This window comes from Pholis gunnellus (assembly GCF_910591455.1).
Source record: "Pholis gunnellus genome assembly, chromosome: 1".
NCBI lineage: Eukaryota > Metazoa > Chordata > Actinopteri > Perciformes > Pholidae > Pholis > Pholis gunnellus.
In genome coordinates this window covers 27828909-27848439 of record NC_136528.1, presented here as the reverse complement: position 1 = coordinate 27848439, position 19531 = coordinate 27828909, and the positions used below count along the sequence as shown (strand labels likewise).

General features: G+C 40.9%; 1 protein-coding gene across 2 annotated transcripts in view; it reads left to right on the top strand.

Annotated features, from left to right (window-relative positions):
* The window catches only part of mctp2b (multiple C2 domains, transmembrane 2b), a 33877-nt gene extending 28250 nt beyond the window's left edge, over positions 1-5627 (top strand). For both annotated transcript variants that reach the window (XM_079186559.1, XM_079186558.1), the window contains exons 19-23: positions 839-880; positions 2792-2901; positions 3175-3284; positions 3715-3812; positions 4693-5627. In XM_079186559.1, coding sequence (XP_079042685.1) covers positions 839-880; positions 2792-2901; positions 3175-3284; positions 3715-3812; positions 4693-4740 — 408 coding nt within the window. In that variant the 3' untranslated portion in view covers positions 4741-5627. The remainder of the gene's footprint in view (positions 1-838; positions 881-2791; positions 2902-3174; positions 3285-3714; positions 3813-4692) is intronic.
* The last annotated feature ends 13904 nt before the right edge of the window (positions 5628-19531 follow it).

Below are 19531 nucleotides of genomic sequence, written 5' to 3'. Positions count from 1 at the left end.
TACATACACAGTGCACTGTTCAGACAACAATGTGCTTTATTGTGTTGTGAAATATGTGAAATATGTGCTGATTTACAACCATGTAGGGCTGTAACGATAATGGTTATTATCTCCATTCGTTATTAATGAATGAATTGTTCAGACTATTAAAAGCCAGAAAATTGTGAAAAAAAAGTGTTTTGAGCCCAATGAGGTGTTCTGAATTTTTGTTAATCAACTATCAATATTTAATTATGTCAATCAACTAATCGATTCAGCCATAATGAATATGCTGTATTGCCAATACTACAGAATATTAAACTGTTTACAACAACAAACGGATCCATCATGAGACATTGAAATCATCTTACATGCATGTCCGATAATGGGAGCATCAACTGCATGCTAAGGTTCGTGTAAGTGCAGCCAAAAACACTGCTGTGAGGGAGAACTAGAGCTTCACGATGGTAAAACTCAGCAGAGCCGACGGGAACTGCAGAGTCGGGGGATAATTCTCTGTGGGTTTGTCACACTGAGCAACACCTTTCTTATACACGTAATCATGTGATCCACTGTTCATATAAAAATCATTGATTACTGCCGCCATCGCGTATTCTGGTATAGCAGTGCGAGTTGTCCTTCAGTTGCCTTGGTTTGTTGTGAACAAAGCCAACATGGGCCGTCAGTCCGCTGTCCTGCAGAGTGTTTTTGGAGGCTGACCTCAGGGTCACCGCTGATCCCTGCACTTTGTCAGATGACGACCCCCTGAGCACACTGGAGTTAATGCAGAGTCAAAATGAGACAAGGTTTATAGTGTAGGAAATCTCCACTCTATGAATACAGTTCTTTTTTTTTTCAGGACAACATGGATTTGGGGGATGAAGATGAGGATGATGAGAAGGTATGTGTAAATGTTTCTTTTTTTTTTCTTTTTTTTTTACAGTTATTTGTTGACATTTGTATTTCTATATGCCAATGAATAGAAAAGAAGTTAGCTTTATTGGACATGTTGACAAAGGTGTCTGCCTATGATCTATGATTTTATCTGACTAAGCTTTTTATTCAGTGCTAAATCCTCAGAAGCATTGTGGTTCCTGCCAGCCACGAGTTGTATATACATTTTTTTTTTTCTAAACTTACCAAAAGACATTTGGGCTTAATGAAGACCTCAACAGCCCGTTTCCGCATGTCACAACACATTCATATGCTAATAGAGGGATGGGGGGGGAAGGTTCTGCTGCATTTGGGAAAGTCCCTGAGCCTAACACACCATATAATACCATCAATATGGAACTAATGACAGCACTTAGACATGCTTTTTCAAAGCTCGTTTTGAAAGTTGGTGTTGAAAGTGTGACAATGCTTTTAGGCAATGAAATATTCCTCCAGAATGACAGCAGTTTATTGTAGACGTTTTGAATGGCCTGCGTCGTCCTGATGTAAAGTGGTTCTCATACTGGTTTCAGTGGGAACATGACCCTGAAATGGCTGAAGTGGTTTAGGGCAGTGAGGAGGTTTGATGGATATTTGACTGAGGTGAAACTAAATTGTCTTGCATGTGGTTTTTTCGAGACTGATGGTCACTGTGCACGTGGAACATCCCAGGTTTGATCGCCCTCTACAGCTCTTTTCCCAGGCTCGTCTCCTCCGTCTGGATGGCAGTGAGCCAGCAATCCCTCACAGCGTTTCTGAGCAGAAGCAAACATATATCGCATTGATCACATGGTGACAAAGACCATGGCTTTGGCCAGTAAACAGTCCCCTGATAACCACCACCCCCACTCCTTTATTTAGTCCTCTAACCCTCCCTCGGCCTCCCCGTGTTTGATGTAGACATGTGGCCGCGTCGCCGTCTCATCTTCTGTCTCTCGCTCCGGAGATCTTCAGAGAGTCTGGTCTCCTCGGTTTACTTTAAAGCCATTCTTCCCTCCTGGGATCTGGACTAGTCTGAGAACAGTACCTCGTCTCTTTCATAATGTTAAGTCCAATCCCATTCTGAAGAGCATTCACTTGAAAAAGCCTTTTTTAATTTGCTGAAGTATCTGCCTTTACATTGACATTTTGCAGACGCTCTTATCCTTAGCGGCATTTAGGAGTCTTTCAGTGTTTTGGTGTCTTTCTCTGAGACACTTGGATTGGCATTATTAAATAATAATATTATTATTATTATTATTATTATTATTGTTATTAACTCTGGTAGGGAGGAAATCTGTGGCCTTGAGAATGTCTCCGATATCTCTGACCAGATAAAGCTGTAAAAGCAAATTACTACAAACCAATTCAAATCAAGATATTTATGAGAATCATATTTGATCTACTTCAGAATAGTTTTATTTATTCAGTGTGATAAATAATACTTTAACCTCTTATTTCACAAGGGTTTATTTTTGTTTCTGAAAGTTGCTGTGACCAAATCATCATTTACAATTACATTACATTGATGTAAACTAACAAAAGTCCTTTGATTTAAACTGTTTGTACACGTATTAACGGTTTACCTGTGTTATTTGGTACGGATGATACTTTCAAGAGTAATTTAATGAGCTGCGCGTCTGACAGTCTGTCACCAGATGTTATAGCAACTATCTATCCAGCACAAACCTTTTATTAGATCCATGAAGGTCCAACCTTTTATTTTTTAGATGTGTACTTTTTTTTGAAATTCTAATACAATTAGCTGCTGAAAATGATCTCCCCTCAATGAAATTCCCCACTAATACATACTGAAATAGCAAATAGGAGAAGTTAACACACCTTTCCAAACTTTCTGTTGTGGACTGTCTGGAGTACTTAGTTTTCTTTTGTGCTGTAGGAGTCCGAGAGAAGAGGGCTGATGGAGAAAATCCACATGGTCCAAGACACAATCATCACCCTTCAGACCCTGCTGGACGAGATTGCCTGTTTTGGGGAGAGGATTAAAAAGTATGAATTAAAGATCCGTTGTGAATTACAGCTCACCACTTTTATTTGTATTTCAGCGAGAGTGTTTCATGGATCGTAATAGTGAAATGTACTATTTCCTAAATATTTTAATTTTCCTCTCACGTGATTATTAAAGGAAAATAAAGTCGGCATTAGAGGGGCCTCAATTACATTTTCCTATTACGTACTGTATTTTATGTACAGTCAGTAAATTAAGTTGCGACAAACGTTCTTCCTCAACACTTACTGATGTTTACGATCTTTATTCATCAGCACGTTCAACTGGTCGGTGCCGTTCCTGTCCAGCCTGGCTTTCCTGATCTTTGTCATTGCAACAATCCTTACATACTACGTCCCTGTTCGCTATGTAGTTTTAATATGGGGTGAGTCTCACTTTCTGTAATGTCGACTGTTTTTTTGTATGGACGTGTGTGTTTGTCTTTATTTTACCTGACTGCATCATCCCATCCGTCCACTAACTGGTCTAATTTGCTGTCATAGTTCATAGAGTTCTTCCCCATTATCTCCTTTACACTAGCTGCTTATAATGTTAGTACTGTATGAATTGAAGCGTATCCTATTGTTAAAAGTCTCGACTGGATAGGATTATTGTCTAAACGACTTGAGTGTAAAAAGTCTTTGAGCCTAAAAAGTGAAAGTAAAAGAAGAAGAAAAGGCACAAGCCGTAGTACTGCGTGCAACGTTTCTTGGACAGCGTGAGTCTCCTCCGCAGGTATTTCTTTGTGTGGAAACGAGGAGCGCAGCCACAAGAGACTAGTGCTAATGATACGTTGGTGTGAATTTCTGTTTTAGGTATCAATAAATTCACCAAGAAATTACGGAACCCGTACAGCATTGACAACAATGAGGTGCTTGATTTCCTGATGAGAGTGCCTTCAGATGTGCAAAAGGTAAGCCCCACTGGATCAGCCGGCCAGGAAGCCCCAAATCCCAGAGCCCGCTAGCTTTGCATTTTGCTAAAACAACTCCCAGGCATTCATCACTCGTGTCTGTATAATTAGCTTCATCTGTATAATTATGTAGCCCCGTATAATTTCTGTTGTGTTTCGGTCGTGATACATCCCTGGTGGAGGTCTGCTGCTTGGTTGCCTTGCAGGGCAGGCTGTTCCCAGGCCGGGACAGGAGACGCCGCTGCTGGTGTCTCCTGTATGAACCCCCCCCCCCCCCCCCCCCCCCATCAGTCTGCACACTGTAACTCCTCCAACTCACATCCACCAAAAATAAATACGTTTGAGCTGATTTTCTAGAATAATTCACATCACTGTAATAGTAAAAAAACACTTTGTGATGAAGGTTGCAGGATTTTGCATTGATGGCTTTTTTTGGCCCTTTTTGTAAGTATGAACAATCTCTTCTCTTCCATGTAAACAGAAGAAACACTCTTCCTTTATTTCCTCTCTGTCTTCTCTCTTTTTACCTGTCGTAGTCTCTCCTCTTCACCCTCCTCTCTCTCGCTCTCTCTGCCCTTTTCTCTCTAAGCTGTTTGACCCCATTTGCCTCCTCCCTCTCCTGCTCGGATGCCCTTGGGCCTCTGGGTTTAGTGACTGTGACTCTCTGTAGTTTCTCAGCTGACCACTGTTATTCTGTCTGTGCAATGACTATGGTCATCCTGCTCAGTAGCGGCAGTACAATCATCACACACTTCTTCAGTGAAAATGTTATTTGCCTTGCAATAGTTATTAAATAAAAGCACTACAAGTTGAACAAAAAGTAATGCCTTATTGGTTAAAAACTTCCCACTATTATTCTCTTTTTCTTATTTCCTAAAAGGCTCACTACAGTGAGATGAGAGGCAGCCGGAAGAAAAAAGTCCTGTAGACCTTCTACTCAAAAACAGTTTCCAGAGGACCTGCCTGTCTTGGGGTGCGGTAGGTTTGAATCTTAATTCACTGTGGTGATACACAGCTCGGCACCGCTCACAACAACCAGCACCCAAAGACTTTTCAGCCAAAGAAGTCCAGATTGAGGATTACAGAAGAGCAATATGTAATATTATTTCAAAAGATGGAAGATGTTGTGTTGTTTGTACAGTTTACTCTTTAAGCCAATCAATCAGAAGCTGCTTTATTTTATATGTGTGTCCTCCTGAAACCAGCTGAAATATCAGTTTGTATTATACTGAATGTGTTTGGTATGTAACATTTGTGTGTATATGTTTACCTCATTTATGATGATAGATGTCTATACTTGCATTCCAAAAATGTGGAAAAAAATAACACAATTGTTGCTGGGATGAAAGTTAATTTCATTATGGGTTTCTTTAAAAAGTGCAAGTCATCATGAGGCTTTTTCATATAAAATAGTTGCATTTTAAAGTACAAGGTTTTAAACATTATGATGGATTGAGGTAACTATTATTGTGCCTTTGTCCATACAGCAACATACGTTGGTAGCAAATATTGTGCATCATATTCTTTTATTTCTTACATTAACCTTTTAAAGTAGATGAAGAGCAATGCGCATACAATATTGACTGACTGATTTTACTTCAACGTGACAGTATGGACTTATTTTTACATGAAAGATGAGTGCCTACATTTAGTTTTACATTTTTCATTTATCCTGTGTTCTGTGGTGTTTTATTCTTTGCTTGCAAATGGGATGGGACCAGATCTGTACACTCTTAACTTTATTTATTAATGACAATCCCTGATTTGAAGACTATGTATCTCTCATTTCTAACCGCAATAAATGCACACAATTACAATTTACTACCTCTGTGTCTCAGCTCTGTATACTGCGTCTCTTTGAATTCCGCTGCACACTGTACTTCTCCTCCCCGTGCTGCAGGATTGTGGGCGTCTAGCAGCACATTTTCCTAGCCCCCTCTCTTCATTAGAGTTTCATGAAGCGAGGCTGTGTGAGACCTCACCGGCACCCGGGCTCCCCGCTGTGTTGATGGCCCACGGGCGTCGCCGCGAGCAGGAGGACCTCGGCGACCTCCTCTCAGCTGCTGTGACGAGATGCCTGCAGCCAGCATCCTATCAAGCACAGCAGCCAGACAAACCTCTGGTACCGGGCTGCACACACCGCTCAGGAGCAGGAGGAAAGATTTTAAAACCAGCCACGAGCAACAACAGCCGCACCAATTTAGGGATTGGAGAATTGGACTAGTTAAGATGTTGGCGTTCAGAGTAATACCCTGGGATTTATGGCTTTTAAGTCGGAGCGCGTGGGCTCTCAGCCTCTTAAATGAGTGAAATTAGAGGAAAACTGCTCTCATGCAATACATTACGAAATCCCATAATATTTATATTAGCATTTGATGATTGACCGGATTAGAAACCGAAGATGTCAGCATTTAGAGTTGCTGTCTATTAACACTTAAAATAACACTATCTCCAGAGAAACAAACCAAACATCCTTTAACTGCCCAATGCAAGATACAAATAATATCCTACACAATGTGTAAAGCACATCAAATAATTTGATGATTTGTCCAATTGTCTTGAGGACAGAGGGTATAGAGAATGTGGCAGACGATGACCTGCATATCCATTCATCTAGTTATAATGTTGACTTAGGTATTCAATATTAATAACCCGCTGTCAAGGACACAGGAAGGACATCTCAATCTGACACCTATAGGCTCAGCATGAATATGTATAGGCAGCCAGACGTCTCAGAATTACCAAGTAAAATCACGGTTCACACGTGGGGACTAACGTGATGTGGCACATGCATTCTGATGAGCTACAAATACAGCGGCTGATCGGTCTCAAAAGACTTGTTATAACTCAATATCCGACCTGAGAATGCTCAGCTGTGTGTGTCTTGGGGGAGATGGCATGAAGGGGTCTAATGGGCAACATAGTGTTTAACTGGTTACCAGCATAAAACATTGCTAGTGAGCAAACTGCAGAGCAGCAGGAAGCAGTTTCCACACCGACAGGAAGCCTGGTTGGTTGGTTGGTTGGTTGGTTGGTTACTTCGGCTCGATTTCTATGACACTTCACCCTCTGTATCGGAATTAAATGATAGTATGATAACATACAAATTTTCATGAAAAAGGGTATATAGGGCATGGCATTAAATCAAAAAATATGGTTATATATGGTGGCACACTGAAATCTTAAGAGAATGTTTGGATCATATCTTTTCATTCTTTCTGTGATATCATTCCATTCCAAAGCGTCATCGCTCATCATGAAATTGTTCTGAGAATTATTATCATTACCATTATTGTTACTGATATCTCTCGTTAGCAACTGTTAATCTGCTAATGCGTTTTAATAAAGTAGGGCTTTCTGCTTCGTTGGAACCGAAAAGAAAGCAAATAAGGATATTTCCCAAATGTTTTAGTGTTCTGTTGTAGTATCAGTAAACACACACTAAATGTGTTGGCTACAGTCCCACAGAACCAAGAGTTGTTCCAACTTATCTGTGATCAACCATTTCGTCGTAAGTTTTTAATTTTTGAAAATGTTTGACTTGTCCTTAGTCTCGGTAATGATCTGGTTTTGACCGTGTGAGCAGCTCCCCATAGACGATCCTTCAGGGAGTCGGAGTCCAGGTGAATCGCAGGCGCAGTGTGTACTAGCTGGGCTGCCGCCCAGAGGCCGGGAGCAGGCCAATATCAAAGCCCTTGATCCAGAAGAGCCTGAGGCTACGAACAGCCGACAGCTCTGATTGACAGAGCAGATGCAAAATGATTTTGTGAATATAATAATCATAACTATCTTTTCACTAATGAACAATCGCTTAATGAGTCATTTATATCTACATAAGGACTGAGTCCTCTTCACCAAGTCCACCATTTTGCACCGCCATGTTTCTACAGTAGCCCAGAACGGACAAAACAAACACTAGCTCTAGATAGGGCCTTTCGCATTTTTATGTTACCTGAAGGCCACTGGTCCTGTTTCGTGCAGTGGTTCCTGACCTTTTTTGTCAGATGTAGCGTAGCCCCACCACAGCCCTATAGATGAACTCAAGGAGGCCTCCCTCTTCATGGACACCTCCCGTCATGTTACAAATGTATTCATTTGAATTTTACAACTGGATTTTATTTAATTTGGATATTGTCGAAATATTTCTTTCATTCAAATGAACTGTCAATGTTTTGTTTTGGCTAAGCTTGCATTTTGTTGGCCGCAGCAACTAATGAGTGAGGCTGAAGCTCAATTCAACAATTTAGCCATTACTTTTAGCTATCTATCCCAACCGTTGCTTTTAGCTATCTATCCCAACCATTACTTTTAGCTAACCTTTTCAACCATATATCATCACTAGTAACTATTTATTTAACGTTTCGCCTATCCATTGCTTTTAGATAGCTCGTCTGCATGCTTGCTTAGAATGTGTTCACATTTCTTCATTGCAAGATATGCTCAGGTGTTTTAGCGGTGTTTACATATATTTTTTGTTATTCAATCGTTACTTCTAATTTGTAAAATCAATTGAGCCAACCTTAACGTCTCCAGATGCAACTTGGTATCTGCAGAGGTAGCCTAACCCCTATAGGGCACAGATAGCCCACCTTCTGTTTGCGAATCACTGATCTAGTATTCACGTCAGGGCGTTGAAGCCCAAAGTGGAATTGATTGAAAGTAAACAGTGTCCGTGTTCATGGTAATGAAGGAACCCAGTGCAACAGTGTGGCTCACTGATGTAATTTTTACAGTTTTTGTGAAACAGATGTCAGAGAAAATGTAGTCGTAGTTGTTCTGACGGCAGACGAAGCGGAGGCAGGTCCTGCTGTGGAAGGCCTTCATGGCGGAGTCCACCTTCTGCCTCTCCCAGCTGGTCAATTCACTGCTCACGGTAAAGGGGATCATCACCAAGCCGTTGGGAGGCTTTCCTCCACATGCAGTTCTGGAACCATCATGGTGTTTCTGGTTCTGGTCTCCTTCCAGCAGAATCTCATCTGTGCCGTTGTTCGCGGTCAGAACCCTGATGGTGATGTTGACAGTGTCTGGGCCTTCTTCTCCTCCTTCCTCCAGGAGAGGGAGTGCCTGAGAGAGGCCGAGCAGCAGCAGCAGGCTGGCAGGCTGTGGAGCTGCTGTGGAGAGATTTCTTGAAGCTTGATGTTTGACTCAGTTCAGTTCTGGGTCTTTATAGTCTCCTCTACAGGTGTGCCTGCAGGAGGATTATGGATTGGGGCCTACACTGCTAGGCCTGCACAAACCTCTGAAGGGAGGACTCCACAGACCTATTCTTTAAACAGCATCTAATCCCCTAAAAGTTTGTTTTTTTTGCCCATTTGTTCTCTTTGTGGGCCACATTGCTCCTCGTTAGCTACACTCAGCGCAGCTGCTTCTATTTTGCTTTGGTTTACAAATGGCTTTTTAGCAACCTTCACCAAAGTAAATATGTTAAAATTAAACGTGTGTGACCCAAATATAGTTTCCTCACTTTCACATGACCTGCGTAATTAAAATCCCCTGTGCACATTTTATGACAAGCTGTTGAAGTTGTAGCAAAAGCTATGTGTCCCTCTGTGAGGATGATAGACGGCTTATTGAAACTCTTGCATATGTAGAAGATGGTAATAGGTTCCTGTGGGACAAGTTGCCGTGGCCGTGTCTGAGACTGCTCTCTAGTCAAAAAATGAATACTAAATTGTATGAAACAGTCCAACCTATTGTACAAAAACCATCATGACATAGTAACATCTGTTTACTGATGCATGCATGCACAATTATTTTGCATTTTTTTCAATCAGCTTTATATCAGTTTGATGCAACTGTAGCATCTTTAATCTTTTCTAGTTTTTTTTCTTTTCCTCATATTTTCTTCATTTAAAATAAATGAGGAAGGTCAGATAAATGGTATTCATTTCACTTCAGCCCTTGGAAACAGCTTGATTCTGTAATACATTTTAAAACCCAACGATATATTTGTTAATTGGTGTTCAACTAGGTATACCTAGTATGTGCTATGTCCTCTTGTCTCATGAAAATATGGACTTTGTTCAGTTTGATTATCGTATACAAACCTCCCTTGAATCCTGGCTTCATATAAAGTGTAAAGATGAATCATGAAAAGAATGTGTGTTTTCTCTCAAACCCCCCTCCCCCTCAATCTCATCAGCCACCGTGATTAAGGTTTGGCATTGGGGATTGTGCTGTCTTTTTGGAGAGATATTTCAGCTGCATTTCTGACACTCTGAAAGGAGAGGAAGATAAAGGAGGCGTCGGGGAAAAAACTCCTTCCCGTTGTGTGAGTCCTAGAGAGGGCCTTGAACCCTGCCATTCACGCCTTTCTCTCCATCAGCTGAGTCTAATTGCCAGAGAGGACAGGAGACCCCAGGCCCGATCGTTCCTTATCCTCTTTAGCGCTTTCAGGCGAGTGAAAGGCGAGCTTCTGCTTTTGATCTTTTCTCTGATTTGCTTTTTCTTCTCTGTCATCCCTACCATCCTCTCCTCAGGAGTGACACCAGCTCCTTTCACTGCCTGCCCCCGTCTCCATCTGCCCAAAATAATGACCAAGGCCCAGGCATTATTAAACAGAGGTGGAGAAGGGAGGTCAGCCTTGGGAGTGGGAGAGGGAGAGGGAGGTCTGGCTGGGGACTCCAAACTTGTCTAAGGAGGGGTGCCCCTATTCCAAATCTACTCCGTAGCCTCTCTGTGTTCCCCTAGATTCATCCCTTACAGTTTTCATGGCCTTAGCCTGGAGAAAGCCCATTCTTTAGCAGACTACGGACGGGAAGGCTCGTCCTTTCCCAGAGGCGCTGCTACAATGAGACCCCAGGCTGCTTGAAACAATGAGGCCTGTGTGATCTCTCAGCCAGACTCAGGATGAGACGATGCCTTGCCTGCCAGTCCCATGGGAGGGTAGACCCAGTGGTCATTGTTGACAGCTAATGGACAGCATATTTCCACTGGCAGGCCCCCCTGCAGACTGTGTCATTTTAGGTTGCTTAATAACAACACTCAGGCTGGACCGACTGAGGAATTCTATCAAGACCAGCAGTTTGTTTGCAGATGAAAATCATTCCCCTCACAAATCTGAAAAGCTAACACTGGGGGGTGATTGGATGAATGCAGCTAGCGAGAGAAGACAGCATTCAGCGGGGGAAATTCAATATAACTTATGAAAAGAGAAACTGGTCATATGTCTGAAAAGACCAGAATTAGAATCACTTCTTTCAGCAGAAACAATACAATTACAGGCATTTGTTTTTCTTCCTGATCACTATAGCCGTGGTCTTTCTGATCGCCGCTCTAGGTTCCCAGATATACTGTATAATTAGGCTAAACTTGTGTACGTTTCATATTGTAAGTATTGATATTCATGAGCTCTTTCACTGCATTAGTGCACTTACTTTTAATGCTGTTGAAGCCCCTGTTATGGATCCAACAACAGGAACAGTGAAGTGGACTGTTTTGTTGTCCTCGGTGCGCTTTTCAGACTTTTCAGCATAAACACTGAGGGGCCGTGTGCTGAAGAGGACATATAACGGGTCTTAAGGGCAAATATGTGGCCTCATTTCTATTATGCGTGGCCAAAATCCCAATGAAGCAAAAATACTGCCAGTCAAAGATTTGCAATCAATATCAGCATATACTGTATATAAAATAATTATTTTAGATTTATAATATTAAGCATCCGTTTTAACTTTATAAGAAAATAACCAATAATGTTTGCAGGGATCAGGCTATATGACTACATCTTTTCATCCATCCTCTGCATGAAATTACAAGGCATGCTCTTGTATTTTCATTCCACGTCTCTATTTGGAGCAGAAAAACTGGTCTGTACACATTTTTACATTCGTCCCTATATTGTTTAATTTTGTCACACTGGTGGTGTTTTTTCTAAATAAATGTAAAACTCCATGAAGTTATTTAATGCTTGCAGATCCTAACAGTTGGGCTTTGACCCTCATTTCTCATTCATGATACATTTAAATGTTCCTGTTTTTGAAACTCTCGATAGGAGTCTTAAATTGAAACTATAACAATTTGCTGGGATTGTAGTGATCGATAAATACAATCATATTTCAAAGTTATTATAATTCATTAATTTCAGAAACTCCGCTCGTTCATGTTCTGAGCTAAATGCAGCATTCTAACATGCACGCAATGTTTAGCAAGCATAATGCTTACCATGTTCACAATCTGACTTTGGCTTATAATGGCACAATATGAAGAGTCAGAGGACCAACAAATTCATTACAATTTATCCTGAGGGGGGCTTGAATGTGTGCGAGACACAGTTAGTACCATAAAGGGTACAAATCCTTAAAAGGGCGTTGTTTTTTTAGATACCCAAAATCTCATCTAATCTTTCACCTATTGTTTTGATTTAGTTTAAATGTCCACTAATAGTGCACTGTTATATGCCCTACACAAAGTAATTATGAATATGAAAACATTAATAATTTAAAATTTCACACAGAGACCAGAGTTTACTTCTACCCAAGGTAATATGTCACGGTATGTGGGCGACGTTAAGGCCATCACAGTGATTAAGAAATGTTCAAATAAAGGAAGTGCAAAATGCAGTTTTTCATGTTCATATTTAACAAAGTATGCAAAAAATGTTTTTATTGCATTTATACTTTTGGAGATACTAAAATTAAAATTTGTATATGGAGCTCAAGATTTCAAAATGTTTTCTTTCACAATATCTAATATCAGCACCTGTTCCCCCCAAAGCTGCGTTCTTTCCCCTCTTCTCTTCTTCTTTTACACCTCCAGTCACCAGTCCGTCAAGCTCCTGAAGTTCACGGATGACACCACCCTCATTGGACTCATCTCTGGTGGGGATGAGTCCGCCTACAGGTGGGAGACTGACCATCTGGTGTCCTGGTGCGGATGAAACAACTTAGAGCTCAATGCTCTAAAGACAGTGGAGATGGTTGTGGATTTCAGAAAGAACGTAGCCCCACCTGCCCCTATCACCCTGTGTGACTCCCCCGTCGACGATGTGGAGTCCTTCCGCTTCCTGGGCTCCACCGTAACCGAGGACCACAAGTGCTTAACATCAGCTCCATCACCAAGAAGGCCCAGCAGAGGATGTTCTTCCTGAGGCAGCTGAAGAAGTTCAACCTGCCAAAGACAATGATGGTGCACTTCTTCACTGCCATCATTGAGTCCATCCAACTTTTTTCAACATACTATCATAAAAACTTTTTATTTTCTGACATATTAAACTTTGACATTTTAATGTCTTTTTTAACATACTATACCAAGACTTCTTATGACATGCTATACTATGACTTTTGTATTACTTTTTTCGACATACTATATGTGTTTATGACTTTTCTTTTTTACAGACTATATGATGTATTTTTATAACATTTTTATAATTGTATAACAATGTACTTTTCGACATGCTAAACTATGACTTTTTTGTGACTTTTTCCCTACTATACTATGACATTACGTTTTCAACATACTATAAGATTACTTATTTTTTACATTTTACTTTTTCAAAATACTTTTTATTATGATTTATTTTAGTTTTTTTGATATAATAATATATATGATTTTTTTCAACTTTTTTCGATATACTATACTATATGTTTTTTCCTTTTATTCAATATTCAAAACTACATATTTTTTGATTTTTTTTTCGACATGCTATATTATGACTTCTGTTACTTTTTCGACATCTATACTATGACTTTTTTTCAACATACTATACTGTTATTTTTTGACATACTATATATTATATATATTATACCAGGGGCCACTAATAGCTGGACCGCGGTCCGAGTCCGGACCCAGACGCCGTTGAATTGGGACCTGGACCTAAAACCGATAGATAATCGAGAATTATTACATTTTCACAAAGCATTTTGATTTTAACTGGTGCAGTTTTTCTCGCCTTTATGGCACTCGCTCAGCAGTCCAGGAAGCACACCGACCAATTACATGCATTGTAAACCATCTCACGTGATGCTATTAGCCAATCAAATATGATTTTGGCCAGATCATGTGACATATGAGGTCACTGGCCTTCGCTTTGAAGGCTATAGGCAGCAACATCTAGCGTTACACGAACGGAGGAGAAGTTTCTTTGAGACACACAGGTATTCAAGTCAATCTAAAGGACATTTTAAATCTGTTCAAAACTATTCTTTTTTTGTAAATCTATCGATAGTAGTCGCGGACATACCGACACACTATTGATTAAAAAATATCGCATTAATAAGCCTATCAATATCCGCCACATACTGTATCACACAGTATCTATGTGTAGTTTGAGCTCATCGTCCCTTCATTAGGTATGCCTAAATAAAGTAATAGTTATGGTATGATAGTATTAATAGTTAAGAAAAACAAACCAACCAACCAACCAAACTAAAGAAAAGTAAGTATATATAAATGATACTAGATATACTTTCCTGTCCTACCATTTCTTCATTATTTCTTTCTGGAGCACTACCTTGGCTTTTCGTTTGCCAAAGTTTATAGCTATGATATCTTTCATCACAGTTGCTGTTTTGGCTATTGGATTTCATAGTTTGTGTCTTGCATACGTCATTATGAAGCACGTTCATAATGGACAGTTATTGTACCAAAAGGTGATTGCAGTTTGCGAGAATGTGCGCAGTCTGTTAAGCTGTATCGCCCAGTTTATAGTTCATGGCAAATCATCCAATATCTAAGATATTTCATCCAAAGAGCAATTATTCTAGGGTTGCAAAAAAACACATTAAACAAATTCTGTGGAGTTGTTCTTAAGATTATCAAAAGGATATTTTAATTTCTATTGTGCTGAATCTGACAGTTTAAGAAAAACAAATGAATTGGATGAGCATGACGCGGCATATCTACATAGATAACACGTTAGCCAACTGAACCCACTGGGATGCCCTGGAAATACCTCCTGCAAATACCTCTCTGAGTTTAGAAAGAGAGACTTCCTAGTCTTGTCTAAATTGCTGTCAAGTGCTGGAGGCATTAATGTGTTTATTTCATGTGATGGCTGCTGAAGAAGAGAAAACAAAGTTGTATTTTTTTTTTTCTGTATTTTTCCGTTTTCCTTTTTTATTGATTTTTCTTTTTATGTGTAGGAGTGAGAGGCTCAGGCTAGAGTGTGATGGATCCTGGAGTGCAAGAGGAGAAGTGGAGAGGGAGGGAGGGAGGGAGGAAAAGGGCAGAGTGTTAGGTCAGGCTGATAGAGATGTCAGCACTGCTTCAGTAATCTTGTGACGCCCAAGAGAGCGGCAGAATAAAAAAAAATAGGGAGGGGATCGGGACGGCTGAAAGACCTGCAGCTTGGTGACAGCAGAAGCAGAGACCACCCCAACAACAGCATCAGGGGATGCTGGGGGGGCTAGGATGGGGGTGGAGGGTGTGGTGGGGGGGTGGGGGGTTGGGGGCGGGGGTGTGAGGAGTGAAGCCGGAGGGGGGAGCTGATCTTCAGTTACACATTATGGCTGATAGTTAACCCTCCTCCCCACAACAATGTGTTAGAAAGAGAGAGAGAGAGAGAGAGAGAGAGAGAGAGAGAGAGAGAGTGGTGAGCCAGTTACCAACGCAGTGGAGGATTTAAGCCTTGTCTACCTCATTTAACATCTCCATCATGCTGGAGTTATTTGTCATGGTGCCGACTGTAATGTGCCTAATGAAAAACACCAGTACACACAGCGGTAGGGATGCCACAAGAGATCCCTCAAAATGAATGAAAATATATCTAACACATAGCCTCTTTCACTTTTCATTTCCTGACCATCTGAATCTGGAAATTTTAAATATATTTCATCAGGTAAATAGTTTTTGTACAACACATATCTACACATTGTTTACACACACGGTCTTCATGCTCTCCTAGTACACATAATCACTATGTGCTCTCAGAAAGATTCAATCTACCAACAGAAACAATGCCATGTTGTGTATTAGGCTGTAAAAGTGGAGCTTTTGGCGTTCTGTTTAATGGGTGACCCCATTAATGAAATGTGATTCAGGCGATAGATGGATATCTGCAGTGAAATATCTCTCACTGCTCACTGGCTGCAGCCCAGACGTCGCCTTCTGCTCGCTCCTGTTGTAAAGAGTGATTTGCGGTGTTTGGCCTTTTGTCTGGGACAATTATGTTCACCATTAACAAGCTTTCTTCAGTTATTGTTCTCTGTAATCTAAGCTGACGGTGGAGATGGTGCTAAGAGATTTTGGGACGATATTGTGAGGCATATGGGGGGCAATTAATGCCACAAAGAAGAAGTTGGACACTGTTGACTCTTGTCTCTCACAGTTTGTTTGTTTTATTTTCCTATTGTTTGGAGTGCAGGTGAAAAGGAAGATAGTCGCACACTTGGTCCAAAAAAAAAGTTTATTATTGAGGGACAAAACAGCTCCTCAGATATTAAATAGAGGATAGTACACAGGTGTGCTCTATCACTGGAAAGCTTAAGGTAGTATTTTAAGGAAAAGCCCAGGCGCTCCTGGCTCCAAGTGCGTACCAAAAGAGAAGACCTCATGGGATAGACATAATATCTTACAAGTAGATTTAGCATTAACATATTAGAAATATTATATAAATATGAATGTGGTAGAAATAAATAACATATTAGAAAACACTTTTGTAAAAAAGGTTAAGGACAGACATAGAGTGAAGACGCCTATGTATCTATGTACTGTACTGATGATAAAACTCATACAATGTTAGAAAAAGGGTTTAAATTATTAGATCCAAAAAACCTCTCTTTTCAATGAAAATCTATCAAACTCACCCCCTCCCTGTCTCTACCCATGCACCGGAGAGAAGGAATTGCATGGCCAACCTTCAATGAAGTGTGCTACAATAGGATAGGTACTATTTTTGCATCTTATGGAGATTTTCCGCTCTACATGTATGTACGTACCGCATGTGGAGTGCAGCAACATTCATATATGTTCTTTCTCGCTTCGGCCAGACCGCGTCGGTCTAAGATTTCCCTATTTATGTCAATGACACGACCAAATTGGCTCAACAATCCAGGTGACACTGTCAACAATACACAAGTCTGTCCTGCAAAGAAGTTCACCCAGGCTTAACTTTTGTCTCAAAGCAATGCAGCGGCATCTGCCAACATGATGCATTGGCCAATCAAACACATGCAAGCCTTATTCCTGTAGATAACTTTGTAACTTGAACAGGGTCATTTTACTGTTTACGCAGTGGTCAGACGGAGGATAAAACGACTGCAGTTGAGGTAACCGCCCAGAGTTGTGAAATCTTGCCTCGTAGTGATATGAATACTGTGAAGTGTTTTGGTGTCAGATAACCCTTAAAGGTCATGGATGTATTGCACGAACTGGACTTCCTGGATCGAGGTTATAGATTTGGTTTCAGAGGTGGAAAGAGAACCAATGAACTCAGATGTTTTTTGAACAAAATAGATAACTAGATTTTTAAAGTAAAAAGCTATTTTCGGGCATTTATATGCTTTTATATCAATAAAGTAAGTTACTATGCTTTCCATGAAAATGGTGTTTAAAAAAAATTTGAAAGAAAGAAATGTTTAGTCTGAACATCCGTTTATGGTGATGGCGCTTCTTTGTGGCATGACTAACACCTCATACCTGGACAGCATTCCAGCATTCCCTCCATCCTCTTTGTCTGAGCTGCAGAGAGGCCTGCAGGATGCCCATCAGTGGCAGGGCTCAGATAATGACTTATTGATAGGAAGGGATGCCGGGTGCATATTAGCATGATGCCAGCTGGCCGCAGCACCACTGCTTCAACACCTGGAGCATTGCTGAGGCAATTACCTGTACAGGGCCTGGACACAGAGGTCGCACTGCTGTCAGTTTATATCTTTATTCATCCATCTTACTCTTGGTCAGTTTGGTCAAGCACAAATCCAATCTGTAATATTCGTTTCTCGAAGAACTAAATGAACAGAACTTCAAGGAAATGGGCAGCTTATATGCCACCAAAAGGAAAAAATAGACATAAAAAAGATGGGTTTCACATAAAAAAAGTAATGCAGATTTACTTACAGCTCTATTCATATTGTTGTTGTTTATATCTTTGTGTGACTTATTTGGTCATGGTCTCCTCAGTGTGCCGCCAACCAACATTTTTAAATCACAATTTACATGTCAAGATGTCATCATATATGTCACCATGTATTTTACATATTTCCATAAAAATGTTTTTAGGCTTGGCTTACACATACAGTTCTGCTTAATTTCCCCTCCTTCATAATGACAAAAACTCAGCACATCTAAGCAATGGAGAATTCCCACACCTTGCCCGGTTGACATCCATGTATTGTGAGATGAAAAACATTTCTTACAGGGCCAAAGAAACAAGTCTGGAGCATCAAGGGAGCTCGGGAGAGGGGAGGGAGGGGACACGGTTTGCGAGATTCCCAGCATGTCCACAGATGACAGTCCTTCGCCCAGGGCTGGCCGACGCAGCGACATTGTGCGCCTGTCATAGCTGCCCTTCAACAGCAGATGAAGCTGTCAGCAGGACGATGACTTTATTCTGACAGCCGCTCCACCCTCTCTCTTCAGAGCGTTGCAAATAAATATGTTGGATTTCAAAGCTGCCAAGGCAGACGCTGGATAGTGGGTCAGGGGGCCAAACACGGAGCAAAAGCATTCCCTTCCCCTCGTAACCTGTTCTCAATGAGCCTGGTCACCTCGCCAGGGCACCCATTCAGCGTGAGCCATCCAAAGGGCCCCAGGGCCCCCAGATCTCACACACTGCCTGCCGGGGGAGTTGTGTGAGGCTCTCTCTCCCTCTGACAGCCATCACTCTCTCTCTCTCTCTCTCTCTCTTTCTCTGTGGATCTCTGTGTTTGCCACGTTGGAGAGCCAAAAATATCCTCAGCAGAGAGAAACAGCGAGCACACCAGCAGTTCAAACCATTTATGACAGAATGTGACTCAGTCTGAGGAGGATGAAATCACTTCTCCCTGAAAAGTCTGAAAAGAAATATTTATTCATAAACTTTCTCTTGATGATGAAGTGAACATTTCATCATCAGAGCAACATGCAGGTTGAAAGAGAAGCGCTGGTTTGTATCTGGTTGTTTGAATGTAGTTGACAGACCGTCTGCAGGATTGGAGGCCTCTCTTCCTTCTCCTCTCACTTCCTTTTTTTCCTCTTGTGTAATCCAAAGAACCTCAACTGTTCAACTCACTTCATCTTCATTTTGCAAACTAACTAAATGTAATACAAAAAAGGTATCTGTTTCACATATAAAGGGGGTTCACATATATTTACAGTAATTCATACAAAATGACTTTTTTTCATATGTAAACATTTGCTCACCTTCAATGCTTTTTACCAGCATGCAACATGATAGATTCAAGAGATTCAGACATTCAACATCAGCTCATGAAGGTTTTGCTGCTCTAAATAGCTTGTGTGTGTGGTATCAGAATACAGCTGATTAGTCAACCAATCATTCAGCAAAAATTTGACAATCGATTAATTTAGTCATTCATTATATTTCCTCTCCGCTTTCCTCCTCTCCCTGCTGCTCATTCTCAAGGCCGGACGGCGGTGGAACAAATGCTTTAAATCTCGACGGCTGCTCTTCACCGGGGGCCTCGTCGGAGGTCTTTTCACTTACGTCCTGTTCTGGACTTCAATATATCAATATATTTGGGTTTGGGAGTTTTGGTCAGACAAACCGATCAATCGGAAGACTTCAGCTTGGATTTGAAAGGGATGAGCATTTTCCACTAGTTTCACATTTTATAGGTTAATGA